Raw genomic sequence first — 16281 nt, forward strand, 5'->3', positions numbered from 1 at the left:
TAGTAGTAGTAGTAGTAGTAGTAGTAGTAGTAGTAGTAGTAGTAGTAAGGGACACATCTTTGATTGTGAAAAAGTCCCTGACCAATATAAGGGTCTGGTTTTCCTTAAGAGACTCCAAGACAGAAACCCATAATAGTCTCCTGGTACTTAAGGAGCACCTTCCCCCAAATATGGAAGCAAAATGCAAAGGCTTACCTTTGCCAGGTAAACATCTATAACAACAACAATAATAACAATAACTAGCATTTGTATAATGCTTTAAATTTTGCAAAATGCTTTACTATCTCATTTGACCCCTGTAGCAACCTTGTGAGGCAGTGCTATTATTATCTCCATCTTATAGATGAGAACCCTGAGGTTGAGAGAGTTGAATTTACTTGCCCAAGGTCACATAACTTGGAAGGGTCTGAGGAGGGATTTGGACTGAGGTCCTCCTAACACGTCTAGCATTCCATTCCCAATGCCAAGCCATCACTACATAAGTCTGGGGCCCATATTTTCTTCAACATTCTAATATACCAAAGATATGTCATTTTTCCACAAATGAGTTAAAACCCCTTTGTAAACCATCTTCAAAATTGGCCATAACCAAAAAATGCATATCCTTGTGGCCAACTTTGGGTTGAGCCTCTCAGTACTCACAACTCAGAACTCATCTAAGGCTAGTCACCAGATAACACAAGCTGACACTGAGCCCCGACTTGAAGCTTTCTATCTTGGAAGACCCTGACACAGCTGGCTTTCCACTGGTTCCATACCCTTTGAGAATCTAGCCTTACCTCAACAGCAGAGCCTATTGAGCAAAACTTTGGCCAAAGGGAATCCTAGATTTGTTTCCACCAAATTCTTCTATTTTTTTTATCCTTATATATGTCTTCCCTGAGATCCTGACTGGATGGCCCATTGTTTTCCACTAACCCAAATACTCTAGCTCTGTGTTTATTCCTTTTCTTTTCCCTATAAAGGATCCTTCCTTTAGCTCAAAACATTCTCACGACTATATGAACTTTCTTTCTTGTTCATTTAAACAATTGTGTTCCTGGGAGTGAGCTCTCCATTGCTCATATGCTCACCCTGGGTGGGTTCCCCCTTGTCACAGACTCTATGTGGGCTCCTGAAAATGTTCCCAACAAATATATGTAGATTCAGCTCAATTCAGTAAAAATTGATTAAGCAGGAGTAGCTAGGTGGCACAGTGGATAGAGCACCAGCCCTGAAGTCAGGAGGACCTGAGTTCAAATCCGGTCTCAGACCAAAACACTTTACACGTACTAGCTGTGTGAACTTGGGCAAGTCACTTAACCCTGATTGCCTCACCAAAAAAAAAATGATTAAGCAAAGTTGTGTTTTGATTTGGTTTAGTTTTTGGTTTGGGTCCAGATCTATGATGTTACCAATGTGGGCAGGCACTTTCTGGTATGGAAACTGTTGCCACCAATGGCCAGCTCAGCTTGAGTTGTGTGAGGCACTGAGGAGTTAACTGACTTTCCAGGGTGACAGAGCTAGTCTGTGTCAGTATCTGAACTCAGACTATTCTGACCCTAAGCTAACTCTATCCATCATGCCACAAAGACCAAAAAATGAAACTACGGCCCATGAAGTTTTTACATTCTGGAGGAATGGGGGAAAGAAAGGAGAAATAGAGTAGAAGGAAAAGATACAACAAATACACAAGTAAATAACAGATTTTATGGACTTAGGCCAATCTTATCCCATCATTGACAGTTTTCTACATCCTCACTCTAATGTGTGTGGATGTAGGAAACCGAGGTGTTTCTTAGTCTTGCTGCTTTATGCAGATCACAATCACATCTCTATTGTCAAGGTCAGGAGCCCAACATCAAAGCAGGAAAATGTGGTTTGGGATTTATTCAATCACTTACTAACCACTTCCGGTGGGCCAGGTGGGAGCTAGGTGTTAAGTGCTAGGAATACAAAAACAGAAGCAGAAATAGTCCTTGCCCTCAAGGAGTTTATATTGCAATGGGGGAGATAAACAGTACACAGGCATATAAAAGATGAAATGCATATATGATCAATTAATATGCATGTACTAAGTGCCAACTACGAACCAGGCACCATGAAAGGTTCTGGGTCCATAAAAACAAAAGCAAAACAGGGTCTACACCCAAGAAGCTTATTTTCTACCTTATCTCTGTCTCTCAAACCTCTCTCTCTCTCTCTCTCTCTCTCACACACACACACACACACACACCTCTCTGTCCCTGTGTCTCTGTCTCTGTGTCTCAGTTACTGATCACCATGGATATTAGGTATAATTGTTATGTTGTTATCAACCCTTGCTACCCTTCATACCCCCAACTTACAAGAAGACCACTTCTTCCCTCTAGCTCCTGGGGCCACACTTCCCCTCTCTCACTCTAGGCCCTACCTGTCCTTGCCCCAGGTTCAGAGCTAAGGGATGGGTTCTACAGGTACTGGCAGTACCTCTAGGCCCCTGGAGCTGTTGGTACAAGGGAGTAATGAATGCTGATTCCTCCTGATTGTCCTCACTGAGGCAGCTAGTTCTGACATACCCATCTCTCAAAGTTGCAAATCACGCTTCTAGTGTGTCCTGGGTTTCACAACATCCTATTCCCATCAGTACTGGCCCAGCCCTAGTGGCAGAGTGCCAGGGATCCTTTCCAATTAATGGCTCCTGTCAAGCAAGGTGTCCCCCTACCCAAGGAGGAACAAGGCTCTGTCATCTCCTTTGTCCTAATTTCATGGCTAAAGGGAAATGGTAGGATCTCCTGCCATCACCCAGAGCCATGCTGGGGGGTACAGACGGGTGCTGCCAGGAGGAAGGGTCTGGGCACTGCCAGCTGGGTGACATGTAGGCCTGGGTCCTTCCCCCCCAGTACTTTGTCTTCGACTTCCACGTCTCTCCTGATGTCATGTTCGACAAGATCATCAAGATCTCGGTGAGTGTTGGCAACAGCCCTGAGCGGGTGCAGCTGAGAAAGGAGGGGGTTCAGGGCAGGAGAGGTTGAGAGCAGGGGATGCCAGCAAGACTTCTGAGAGCAGCCCCTGCTCTGCCAATGTCCCTCCCACCTCATGACCTCTTTCACCCTTCCCACATTCATTTAGACACCTCTCAATGACTCATTGCACTCAGGCTGAAGAGTCAAGCTGGCTACTCAATTTCCTAAATCCCCAGAAATTCACTCACTGCCCCCATCTCAGTTAACCCAACCCCATCCCCTGTGGATGGACAGCCCTATGCCTACTCTGACTGGTGGCTGCTGATTCTGCCCGGAAGGTGATTCACTCCAAGAACCTCCTACGCAGTGGAACCCTCGTGGGGTCCTTCAAGATGGACGTGGGAACTGTGTACTTGCAGCCGGGTGAGTAGAGTGGTCACCAAATTGCCCAGTGTCTAAACAGGGAGCCTGCTGAGTAATCAGATACAAGACAGTGTAATGCAATTCACCAAAGCTTAACTGAGTACCTATTATGGGAGTGCTGGGGGGCAGGGCTGCTAGGGAAGTGGGATTCAAAGAGGAAATGCAACGCAACCCTGCCATTACTGAGTTTATTATTGAAGACTGGGGCCGGAACAACAGAAGAGCCAAAAGGGCCCTTTGAGGCCATCTAGGCTCATTTTAGAGAAGGGAACGGAGGTCCAGATCAGTGAAGTCACTTGCCCAATATCTCACAGCTGGCATATAACAGAAGCAGAATATGAACCCAGGTCCTCTGACTCCAGAACCAGTGCTCTTCTCACTACATAACACTGCTCCTCCCAGAACTATCCCAAGACTTAGAACTGGTGCTCATTTAGTACAACTCCCTCCCATTTTATAGAAGAAAAAACAAAGGCTCAGGGAGGTTAGTTGATTTGTCTAAGGTCACACAGGAGCATCAGGATTCCAGTCCAAGTCAGCCAACTCCAAATCCAGCACCCTTTCTGGTACACATCACTGCCTCGAGCCTACTTACATAGAGCCCAAGGCTGAGTGGGATTAAATGCAAAGAAGAGATCCCGATAAATCACTATGTGAGATTTGAGGCAGAAGAAATCATTTTCATCTGTGCCAAACAGGGAAGGCTTCACGGAAGAGGTGTTGCCAACTAAACTAGGCCTTTAAGGAAGAAAAGGACTTCAGTAGGTGGTGATATGGAAGGAGTCAATTCTAGATTTTCATAAGCAGGAGCACACAGAGCCAGCTGAGTAGCCACAGGGGAATAGCAAGGCTGGGGCTAGAGGTGCTTCTTAAGGAACCAGAATTTAGAGGCGCTGACAGTGCTTTTCATTCCTTCAGCAGCATAGAAATGCCTTATGTCAGTACCTGGTTAGCAAGAACAATTAGTTAAAATAGGAAGTTTCTTGGGGCAGCTAGATGATGCAGTGGATAGAGCACCAGCCCTGGAGTCAGGAGGACCTGAGTTCAAATGTGACCTCAGACACTTACTAGCTGTGTGACCCTGGGCAAGTCACTTAACCCCAATTGCCTAAAAAAAAAAAAAGAGGAAGTTACTAAATGGATCTTAATTGGGGGAGGGGGGATTAACAAACTTACATTAAGCACCTCCTGAGTTGCAGAGCAGGTGCTGCCCATGAGAGAGTTTCCTCAGTATAGGGAGTTCCCTAAACCAATGAAATCAAAACATAAAAGACTGTGAGGCATAAAGAAGACAGTGCTGGTGTTGGCATCTGCAAAGTCTGGGTTCAAGTTCCACCTCAGACTCAGCAACGTGTAGAAAAGATCCTGGCTTGTTTTGGTAGAGAAAGCTGTTTGTTCATTTGCTTTGTTTTGTTTTTTTAATCCAGGAGCTTTTCCTTCTGTCAGTGAAATCACAGGCCTGGTCCTAATCTCCTATCTCTGTGTATGAAGCCCTGGGGATAGGGAATGAGGACTAGGCCTGTAATTTCACTGGTATAGGGAAAAACTCCCAAATAAGGAAACTTTTCTCTCTCAAAGCAAACTAGTGCATGCTCTGCAATTTACAGTTTTAGAGAGTTGCCTGTAGATCTGAGGAGTTAAGTCATTTGCCCAGAGTTACACAGCCCGTATGTCAGAGGCAGGTCTTCCTGGCTCTGAGGCCAATACTCTATCTACTATGCAACACTGACCAACAGGCATTGTAATACAAAGACAAGTATGACGTGGTCCCTGCCCTCCAGAAGCTCTCCTTCCAGGCCTACCTTGTCTACCCCCAGCCCCAAAGGGGATGACCTCTCCTATTGCATCCTTAGAGGCAGCTAGGTGGTGCTGTAGTGCATACAGTGCTGGGCCTACAGTCAGGAAGACTCATCTTCCTGAGTTCAAATCTGGCCTCAGATACTTACTAGCTGTGTGGCCCTGGGCAAGTCACTTCACCCTGTTTGCCTCAGTTTCCTCATATGTAAAATGAGCTGGAGAAGGAAAGGGCAAACCACTCTAGCCAAGAAAACCCCAAATGGGGTTACGAAGGGTCAGACACGACTGAAATGACTGAATAACCAATCAAAATATCATCCTTGAAGTTATTAAGGGTTTCTCTCTCTCCCATCATGCCTCATCTCTAGTCAAGTGAATGTCTTTAAAATTGATTTGAGGGCATCTTTCATCTTCTCACTTTGGGGTCTTTGTCCTAGGAGTCTAGGTACATTTTGTGACTTTTCCCTAGGGTGTCAAAATTGCCCGTTAAAACTCATTGCACAATCTGCACCATAAGTGACTATACAAGCCCTCAATGACCCCCTTAATGCTACTATATTTGCATATAGCATAACTAGAGAAATAACAGGAAACACAATAGGTAGTAGAAATATTAATAGCTAGCATGTATATAGAGCTTTAGGGCAGCTGGGTGGCACAGTGAATGCCAGGCCTGGAATCAGAAAGACCTGAGTTAAAAGCTGGCCTCATATACTTACTAGCTTCGTAATCCTGGGCATGTCACTTAACCCTGGTTTCTTCAGTTTCCTCATCTGTAAAATGAGCTGGAGAAGGAAATAGAAAACCATTCTAGTACCTTGGCTAAGAAAACCCCAAATGGAGTCACAAAGAGTCAGAGACAACTGAAACGACTGAACGACAACAACAATGTAAAAAGCTTTAAGGTTTGCAAACCACTTTATATAAATATCATCTCGGGTCTTTTTTTAATCACAACAACCCTAGGAGGTAGGTGCCATTATTATTCCCATTTTATAGATCAGGAAACACTTGCAGGGAAAGGTTAAATGACTCCCAGGACTACACAGCTATTTCAATGTCCGAGACTGTATTTGAACTCAGGTCTTCCTGACTCTGGGTCCAGCGCTCTAACCACTGAGCCACCTAGCTGCCTTCTAGCTCCATGGATACTTCGTCCTTGCTGTGGTTCTCTGCACCCAGCAAATGTTGGCTGGCTGACAAGGAGCCAGATACCCACAGCTTGATTAATAACTGTTTGCCCACACCCTGATGAGGTGATGCAGAGACACAAGGAGAGGAGCTGTTTCCATAACATTCCAGTGCCTTAAGGAGGCTCACAGCCAGCCAGGAAGTGGATGCCCCTTGGTAAAAGGTACCACCTGGTGATCAGCAAGGCACAGGCCGCCCAGTAAATGTGTCAGTTGGGAAGGAGGAAGAGAATGTACATGATAGACTCAAATTAATAAGTAACTACCAGCATGGCTCAGTAAGCAAGAAGTAACAAAGTAGCTGAGCTTGGCAAATGGCCATGCACTTGTACACGTCTCAATGATTAGTCATGCATCCTTAGCTCATGAGGTAGGAGACAGTATATTGGACTTGCAGTCAGGGGACCTGGGTTTGGATCATATCATGGTGAGGCTGCTGTATGATCTTGAACAAATCACTTGGCCTCTCTGAGAGCCTCATTTTTCTACTCTACAAAATGAGATTGGACGAAAGGACATCTAAGGTTCTTTCTAGTTCTAAATCTATTATCCTGTAAATTCAATGAGCACTTAGAGCCTCAAAGAAAACTTAGGTGCCCGGGGCAGCTAGGTGGCACAGTGGATAGAGCTCTGGCCTTGGAGTCAAGAGGACTTGAGTTCAAATCTGGCCTCAGACACTTGACACTTACTAGCTGTGTGACCATGGGCAAGTCACTTAACCCCGACTGACTCACCAAAAAAAATGTAGGTACCCTCCTACAAAAACACATTGACGTCCCCATGGGTATCTCTGCCTCCAGCTTTGCAAACACCATTTGGAGCTGTATCTTCTCAGGGCTCAACATACTCTTAAATTGTGATGGTTGGCAGAGTAAGTAATGTGCTTGGGTGACCCATGTAGGCTTAAAGCTTAGACAAAAGAAGGGGAAAAATACAGATGAGTAGGAAGAGTACGTATAGTGGGAAACAATGGAAAGAAATGACAATTGGCCAGCATCTGCTGTGTGCAGAGAACCACAGAAGGGACTAGGTGCTTACTTTATGCAGCTAGATGGTAGCTGGGTTGCTCAATGGATGAAGCACTGGACCTAGAATTGTTCCTCCTTATGACAAGGGGTCATATCCAGTCTGACCCCTTGTCAAGTATCTGATAAACCCTATGACATAGTTTAACAAGGTACAGTAGAAAGAACAACAAATTTTGCTGTTGACTAGCTGTGTGAATCTAGACAAATCACTTTAACCTTTCTAAGCCTCATAGTAAGCCTCATAACCTTTCATAGACTCATCTGGAAAATAGAGTAATGATATTACTTACATCGTAGGTTTGTTAGGAGGAAAGTACAAAGTACTTGGTAAATGTGAGCTATTGTAGTCAATGCCAGTCACATCTATACAACTTGATGAATTGCTGAGAATCTGTTTCATCACAGTATGATGGTTGGCCAGGGTCACTTTTTAATCAGGTGTCACTCAGGGGCATGAATGTCTAAATTATCTTCCCTCTCCTGTATTTGATGCTGGTAGGACTGTTTAAGGGTCCAGATGACATTATAGAAGATAATAATAAAAGCCATTCCTTTACTGAAGGCTTTCCCCACCACAATAAAACAAGTAGGCAAGACAAATATTGTTGTTGTTGTTTTAAACATTTCAGTCATGTCTGACACTTCATGACTCCATTTGGGGTTTTCTTGGCAAAGATATCAGAGTAGTTTGGCATTTCCTTCTCCAGCTCATTTTACAGATGAAGAAACTGAGGCAAATAGGGTTAAATGACTTGCCCAGGGTCACACAGTTAGTGTCTGAGGCTACATTTAAACTCAGGTCTTCCTGACTCCAGGCCTGACACTCTATCTACTCTACCACCTAGCTTCCCCCAAGTATTGTTATACCCATTTTAAAGATAAACAAATGCTGAAAAAGTTACTTGCCTAGGATCTAATGGCTCATCATAGAGCCAGGGATTAAGCCCAGATATCCTGACTCTAATCTCTGTGCCCTTGCAACTATACCTCATTAACTGACATCTAGATAACAGGTTGTCTGAGCCTCACAGACATAGAAAAAGTTAGGTGCTAAATCTGATCTAGGTTAGTTTACTATTTCTCCATCAATCAGAGCATAGGGAACAAATGTGAAGTCTCAAATTTGGATTAAAAAAGCCTCGTGAAGATCTAAAGTGAATAAGATAAATGAAGGAATATTAACTTCAGTTGGATTTTTCTTTTAGCCTGTGTCTACGTGATCCCAAAGCAACCAGTTGACAAATCAATTAAATAACAAATTAATTAGTCAAACCAATTGTTTGATTAAATTAACCCAAAAGCCTAGTGTGGACACCGATTTGAATTTTGCTTAGGCTTCCATGTGTGTGTTTTTTAAAATTTGTATCATTGTCTCAATAAATATGCCCTTTAAAAAAATTTAAGCACTATAAACAAAACATACACACACACATGCATAATCAGCTTCACAAGTATAAGATAGAGAAGGAATGGCTGGTAACAGTTATTCATATGAAAAAGATCTGGGAGTCACAGTGGACCACATTTTCAACATACCTCAGAGGATTATAGTATCATAGATACATTTACGATTGCAAAGAACACTATAAGTCATCTAGTCTAACCCCTTCATTTACAAATTAGGAAACTGAGACCCAAAGAGTTGGATAAGTGACTTACCCAAATGAAATGACTCTCATTTCAGGTATATGTAGCTGTCAAATGCTACCCAAAGTCACACAGGTGGTAAATGGCAGAGCCAGGATTTGAAGCCAGGTCCTTAAACTCCAAATCCAGTATTTTTTCCACTGTACAAGTTAACATTGTGATATGGTAGTATAAAAAATCTAGTATTATTTTAGGCTGCTTTAGGAAAGGCAAAGTGTCCAGGACTAGGGAAGTGATAGTCCTGCTGTACTCCACCCTGGTCAGACCACATTGTGATACATTCTGGGTATCCCATTTTAAGAAAGACTTTGATAAGCTAGAGAATGTCCAGAAATGAGTAGCAGAAGTCAGTCAAGCCGCATTTACCATGTGCTTTCTATGTCTTGCACTGCACAGAGTACCGGGGATACAAAGAAAGGCAAAAAATAGCCCTTGCCCTCTAGGAGCATATATTCTAATGGGAACAACAATATGTAAATAACCAGTTATACAAAAGATGTATACAGAGTTGTTGTTATTGTTCAGTTGTGTCCAACTCTTTATTTAGCCTTCAGGAGGTGATCAGTGGATTCTTCAATTTTTATTATTTTTTATGTTTCTAGAATATCAAGGCAATTTTCCTTGATAATTTCTTGAAAGATGATGTTGAGGCTCTTTTTTTTTTATCATGACTTTCAGGTAGTCCAATAATTTTTAAATTACCTCTCCTGGGGGCAGCTACGTGGTGCAGTGGATAGGAGCTCCGGCCTTAGGGTCAGGAGGACCTGAGTTCAAGTTCAACCTCAGACACTTGACACTTACTAGCTGTGTGACCCTGGGCAAGTCACTTAACTCCAATTGCCTCACCAAAAAAAAAAAATGCAAAAAACAAACAAACAAACAAAAATTATCTCTCCTGGATCTACTTTCCAGATCAGTTTTTTTTTTTCCAATGAGATATTTCATGCTGTCTTCTATCTTTTTCATTCTTTTGGTTTTGTTTTATTGTTTTTTGATTTCTCATAAAGTCATTAGTTTCCATTTGCTCCATTTCTAATTTTTAAGGAATTATTTTCTTCAGTGAGCTTTTGTACCTCCTTTTCCATTTGGTCAATTCTACTTTTTAAGGAATTTTTTTTTCTTCAGTGGATTTTTGTGCCTCTTTTTCCATTTGGCCAACTCTGCTTTTCAAGGCATTCTTCTCCTCTGGCTTCTTGTATTTCTTTCACCATTTGGCCTACTCTGGTTTTTAAGGTGTTATTTCCTTCAGTATTCTTTGGGTCTCCTTTAGCAAGCTGTTGACTCTTTTTTCATGATTTTCTTGGATCACTCTCATTTCTCTTCCCAATTTTTCCTCTACCTCTCTTACTTGATTTTCAAAATCCTTTTTGAGTTCTTTCATGGCCTGAGACCAATTCATATTTTTCATGGAGGCTTTGGATGTAGGAGCTTTGACTTTGTTATTTTTTCTGAGTGTGTGTTTTGATCTTCCTTGTCACCATAGTAACTTTCTGTGGTCAGATTTTTTTCCTGTTGTTTGCTCATTTTTCCAGTCTATTTCTTAACTTTTAACTCTTTGTTAAGGTAGGGCTCAGCTTCCAGGGTGGAGGTACACTGCCTCACATTTCAGGGGGTTTGCGCAGTTGTTCTCAGAGATAAGGACTTGAACATTTTCAGTTCTTCCAAGGTGGTATGATATAAGGAGAGGTGCATTTACTATTCTCCTGGCCTGTGCTCTGGTCTTTGAGTGACCACAAGCACTCTTTCCTGCTCTGGAACTGTGACAAGGGTCCCTGCTCCACTGTGACCACAAGCTCTGATGTGCTAGTGCTCCTCCTTGCCCTGGGACTGCCACCCAGGACTGTGACCCAAATTTGAGTGTGGGCAAAGCAACAGAGTCTTGCCCCCAGTACTAGCAAAGAGACCCCTGTAATCTCTGTCTGACCAGTTGTTTGATCCCCTTACCATCTGTGGGCTAAGAGCTCTGGAAGCAGCCACTGCTGATTCAGTGGCTCCTAAGACCTACTCCTGCTTTGCTGGGACCAGGTCTGTGCACTGGTGCAGCCTGTGCTGGACAATGCTCCACTCTCACCCAGGTGCAACAGACCTTTCCTGCTTATTTCACCCCATCCTTTTGAGGGTTATACTGCTTCAGGAATTGTTTTATGGCATTATTTAAAGGTGTTTGGAGGTGTTTGGGGGAGAGCTCAGGCAAGTCACTGACTTTTCTCCACCATCTTGGCCCCACCTTCTGGGAAAGAGCAATTGAATGATGAGATCAGGAGCCAGATTGCAGAGGGTTTAGAAGACAATGAGATGAGGAGGTAGAGGCAAAGATGAGATCTAGAGCCCATGTAGAAGAGCTTGCCTTGGCAAGGAGAAAAGCCAACTCTTTATTTGAGATTAGAATGAGGGAGGATGATGAAGGACCTTGAGAAAGTGCTAGATGAGGATCAGATCAGTAGAAGGAACTAGGCAACTTAGCCTAAGAAAGAGAAAATTTACAGCAGGGCCTATGAACTGCCTCAAGTATTCTGAAGGGTAGTCATACGGAAAAGAGACTCGACCAATTATTCTGCTTAGTTTCAGAGGGCAAAGCTCACAGCAATGGGAGGAAGTTGAAAAGAGACAATTATAGGCCAAGCATCAGGAAGAGCTTCCTAAAAATTAGAGCTATTCCGAAGTGGAATGAAGGTCTTCAAGCAAAGGGTGGAAATTTACTTGTCTGTTATATTGTAGACGGGATTCTCATTACAGGTATGGGTTAAGTTAATTCAAAGCCTAGAGGACAGATGTCCTTTGAGAGCCATTTCAACCTTGAGACTCTGAGTCAATGTGCTGTTGTGCTCCCTGGGGAAACAGAATTCATTAGCAGCTTTTAACTGTGTGACCAGTGAAGATTCTGGGTTCTGTTCAAGGTTTACCCAATAGAGAGTGATACTATGACCTTGCTTTTTTTAGACTTAGTGAAAGTAGGTAACGTCAAGCTGGCACTGGCTAGCTTCAGTTGCATCCATGATGAACTCCCTCTATTCAGATAGTGTTGGTGATTCCAAGAAGTTTAGCTCTTTGCAGGGCTGTGGTGGTGAATGGCTGATAATCAGCTCTCCAAAAAAAAAAAAAAAATAACATACCCCAAACACTTTAAAGCTTAATCCACACTACTAACATTTTCTCCATCACTTTTTGTAAGTCTAGGAATCAGCAAAACAATAAATCAAGCCCTGATTGGGAGCACTTGCCAATTTCTGAGGTATAAATGCTCACACTGAAAATTTAGCAATTACTTCTCATGAGACAACTCTAGCTGGCTCTAGCATACACCTGGCTCCTAGGCTTTCCAGTTTTAAGAAGTCTACCACCTTCCCCCCAGGGTTTAGCATCCTTACCAAATCCTGCAGTGAAATCTGGCCCACAGCCAGCTTGACCTTAGATAGTGAGTTACCTAAAACCTGTCTGTCTTGGTTTGGGGGAAGGGGGGAAGGGAAGTGGTAGTCCCTGGTGACAGTGATAGAATACAGTTCAGTTTGAGAGATGCACACAGAATCCATAAAACTGCCTTTAATTCCTCTGGCCAGGTCTGGACACATGGAGGCAAATACTGGGATGTCATTCAAAACCTACCATAGAATCATAGGAGCATAGATTTAAAGCTGGAGGAGACTCTTGAGACCACCTGAGACCATTATTTTATGTCTGAGGACCATTGAGGTTAAGTGACATGCCCAAGGTCACAAAGGCAGTGAGTGACAACAGCAGGATTTGAACACAGGTCCTTTCTGCAATCCTCTCTTGAAATTGAGTCCCAGTGGCTCCTCTCAGCCTAAATCATTCAAATCTCGGATCAATCCTTGGTTCTCATATAAATCAACAGTCCCTTCCCTTAAAGAGCCAGCTAGAGCCATCCTACTAGAGGGATAGAAGGCAACATGGTACACTGGGAATAACACTGAATTTAGAGTCAGAAGACTTGGATTTGAATTCTGGTTTTGCCATTTACTTCCTGTGTGACCTTGGGCAAGTCATGTAACATCTCTGGGCCTCAGTTTCTCTATCTGTAAAATGAGGGAGTTGGACTAGATGGTTCTGTAAAGTTCCTTCTAAGTCTTACTCTGTTATTTTATTAAGTATGGGATCCTTAACCTCTCCAAGACTCAGGTTTCTTAGCCTATTTTAAATCAGTAAGAGGCTTCTATATGCATAGTCAACCAATGCAGCAACTTTTCCTAGACATCCCCATTGCTCCTAATTTTTCATTGCATTCTGAGCTTCCATGAGACAAAAGTTACTGTCTTTGTAATGTATAGTTTTACATTCATTTTCATCACAAAGTAAAATTCATTAAATTGGAGGCAGTGGATCATGAGTAAAACAGATAAGTTTGAGAGAACTTTAGTTGGTTAAGCAGTCAATTATCAGAACCATAAGTAGGGAAGTGGAGCTAAGATTTTTCCCTAAGGCATTGAGATTTAGAGAGCTCTGCCAACGTGTGTACTCAGCAGTAGCGTGACTTGCCCAGGGTCACACAGCTAGTAAGCGCCAAGTGTTTGGTTTGAGGCTGGATTTGAACTCAAGTCCTCCTGACTCCACAGCCAGCGCTCTATCCACTGTGCCACCTAGCTGCCCCCAGAGAAAATCTTGATACTAGATTTTAAAATGTAATAAAGTTCATTTTAAAGATATTTTTATTGAGAGTTCAAAACAATGAATTAAAGTAAGCTAATACTGACTATGCATATTTGTAATGGGTTTTGGTTTTTTTTAATCAATGGGTGGGGGAGGGGAGGAGAGAGAGAATTAGAAATTGAATATAAAATTTAATTTTCAAAAAATTATAAATGAAAAAAGATCAAAGTAAGCCAAGGAAAAGACCTATTTTTTATTGGATCAACAGACAATAAGTTTTTTTTAAAAGAAATTAACCTCCCAAAAATATTTATTTAAAATGAAACAGCTTTATTAATTTAATTATCTTGGATAGTACTGATTTCCTTACATATGGGGTGTTCCAAAAGTCTTAGTGCTGTTTTAAGCATTAGTATATATGCTATATGCTATTTTATTATTATTACCCTATTATCATATTAATACACTCACACACACCAATATAATACTATTGAATTATTTCAATCACTTCAAGGCACATAAGGGAGCAACCTCCTCCAGCACAGAAATCCCAAAGAGTTGGTCACAGAGCCGGCATGTGTCACAGGCAGTGTTTGAATCTGGATCTTCTTGACTCCCAGTCTAGCATTCTCCTAACCCAGTTTGTCTCTCATTAAACTCTTGTTTGTTTTGTCTGGACCTGATTTTTGTCATGTGGACAACCAATGTAGAAATGTCCCCCTTTTCTAATGAGCAATTCTTCTGTAAATAACAGTTTTAGAGAGATGCCCAGAATACTAACAGCCTGTGAAGACACAGATAATATGTGTCACAGGTAAAACTTACATGGGACACTTCCCAACTCCAAGGCAAACCTCTTAGAGAGCAATGTAGTAAGTTAAAATCATTGATTCCAAAACAATAACATCAGTAAAACAATCTCAGTTCATTAGGTTTTTAAGCTTTGAGCCATGTTTTTCTCTGCACCCAGACAGGTGTTGTTAATCAATTAGTCATGCCCAACTTCAACTCCAAGTGACCCCATTTGGGGTTTTCTTGGCAAAGATATTGCAGTGGTTTGTCATTACCTTCTCCAGCTCATTTTACAGATGAGGAAATTGAGGCAAACAGCGTTAAGTGACTTGCCCAGAGTCACATAGCTAGTAAGTGTCTGAAGCCAGATTTGAACTCGTAAAGATGAATTTTCCTGACTCCAAGCCCAGCACTCTATCCACTGTGCCGCCTAGCTGCCCCTCTCAGACAGGTATTATCTGCCAATGTGGAGACTGGCTGACCTATTTGCAAATAGGTTTGTTTCTATACGTGTACCTTAACATGGACATATGTTGGGAAGGAAGACAATTAGACAGCAACAGTCAAGTCAACAAGCATTTATTAAGTACTTGCTATGTGCCAGGCACTATGCTAAACACTAGGTATACAAAGAAAGGCAAAACTAGTCCCTGCCTTTGAGAAGCTCACAAATTTATAATATTTGTCATATGCAAACAATTATGTACAAAAATGTACAGGAAATACTGGAAATAATCTCAGAAGTAAGGCACTAACATTAAGGAAGAGTGGAAAAGTATTGGAAGCATTGGTCTTCAGGGCCTTTGAGACACTCCAGGGATATAGGATGAGTTTAGAGGGGTCAACTACAGCTCCCAGCAATACCGTAGAGATTGTCTTCAGATGAACAGCGAAGATTACGTGATTCTGGCACGGTGAGGTAGGTTGACCATGTCCCCTAGGTTTTCTAATACCCACAGAATAGCTACATAAACATGAAGTATAGCAACAAAAGAATGAAACTAATTCTCTTCTGTGGTTCATGAACTGGCCCTGGAAGCAGCTCCTTAAAAAGTCATTCCAAGGATGCTTTCAGCAACGGTAGCATGAAAGCACTTATGTGGCACTATGGATAGCATGATGGGTATGGAGTCATGAAGACCTGAGTTCAAATCCATGCCTCAAATGCTTACTAACTGTGTGATCCTGGACAAGTCATTTAACCTTTGTCTGCCTCAGTTTCCTCAACTGTAAAATGTGGACAAAAATAGCACCTACCTTTTGGGATTGTTATGAGGATAAAATGAGATAATATTTGCAAAGTGCTTTTCAAGTTTTAAAATGCTATATAAATCCTAGCTATTATTAAGGGGATGACAATTAATCAGGTATATGGATTCTATGTTTGACTTTTTTTTAAATCTCCTTACTTTACACTCACACTTCCTCCATCCTGGTAATTTAGCTGACATTCCCAACTCTGAATGAACTCAACTTGAATTATGGTAAAGAGACAGATAGGGGCTTAGGAATGTGAACCAGTAACCATCCTTAAGCTAATAACCTCTGCTTGTTCCAGGAGCTAACAGTGTTTTCCCCAAATGGGCTTTGCCCTCCCCTTTGCCCCCTCCCAGAAAAAGGGTAAGTTGGAATTCTAAGAAATGGGGGCAACATCAAGACCCCTTACCTCCATCTGCAGAACACCAGTTCCATCACAAGTGGGCTATCCTGTCAGACCCAGATGACATCTCAGCTGGGCTGAAGGGCTACGTCAAGTGTGACATCGCTGTGGTGGGCAAGGGAGACAACATCAAGACCCCCCACAAGGCCAATGAAACTGAAGAGGATGACATTGAGGGGTGAGAACTCCCATCTCATCCCAATCCCAGGGGTTTC

At 42.4% G+C, this 16281-nt stretch overlaps 1 protein-coding gene across 5 annotated transcripts in view; it reads left to right on the forward strand.

Moving 5' to 3' along the window:
* Positions 1-16281, forward strand: part of OTOF (otoferlin) — a 179841-nt gene that overhangs the window by 118149 nt on the left and 45411 nt on the right. For all 5 annotated transcript variants that reach the window (XM_027850472.1, XM_027850471.1, XM_027850474.1 and 2 more), the window contains 3 exons: positions 2862-2924; positions 3263-3347; positions 16085-16244. In XM_027850472.1, coding sequence (XP_027706273.1) covers positions 2862-2924; positions 3263-3347; positions 16085-16244 — 308 coding nt within the window. The remainder of the gene's footprint in view (positions 1-2861; positions 2925-3262; positions 3348-16084; positions 16245-16281) is intronic.

This window comes from Vombatus ursinus, unplaced genomic scaffold (assembly GCF_900497805.2).
Source record: "Vombatus ursinus unplaced genomic scaffold, bare-nosed wombat genome assembly UNPS02009062.1, whole genome shotgun sequence".
Lineage (NCBI taxonomy): Eukaryota > Metazoa > Chordata > Mammalia > Diprotodontia > Vombatidae > Vombatus > Vombatus ursinus.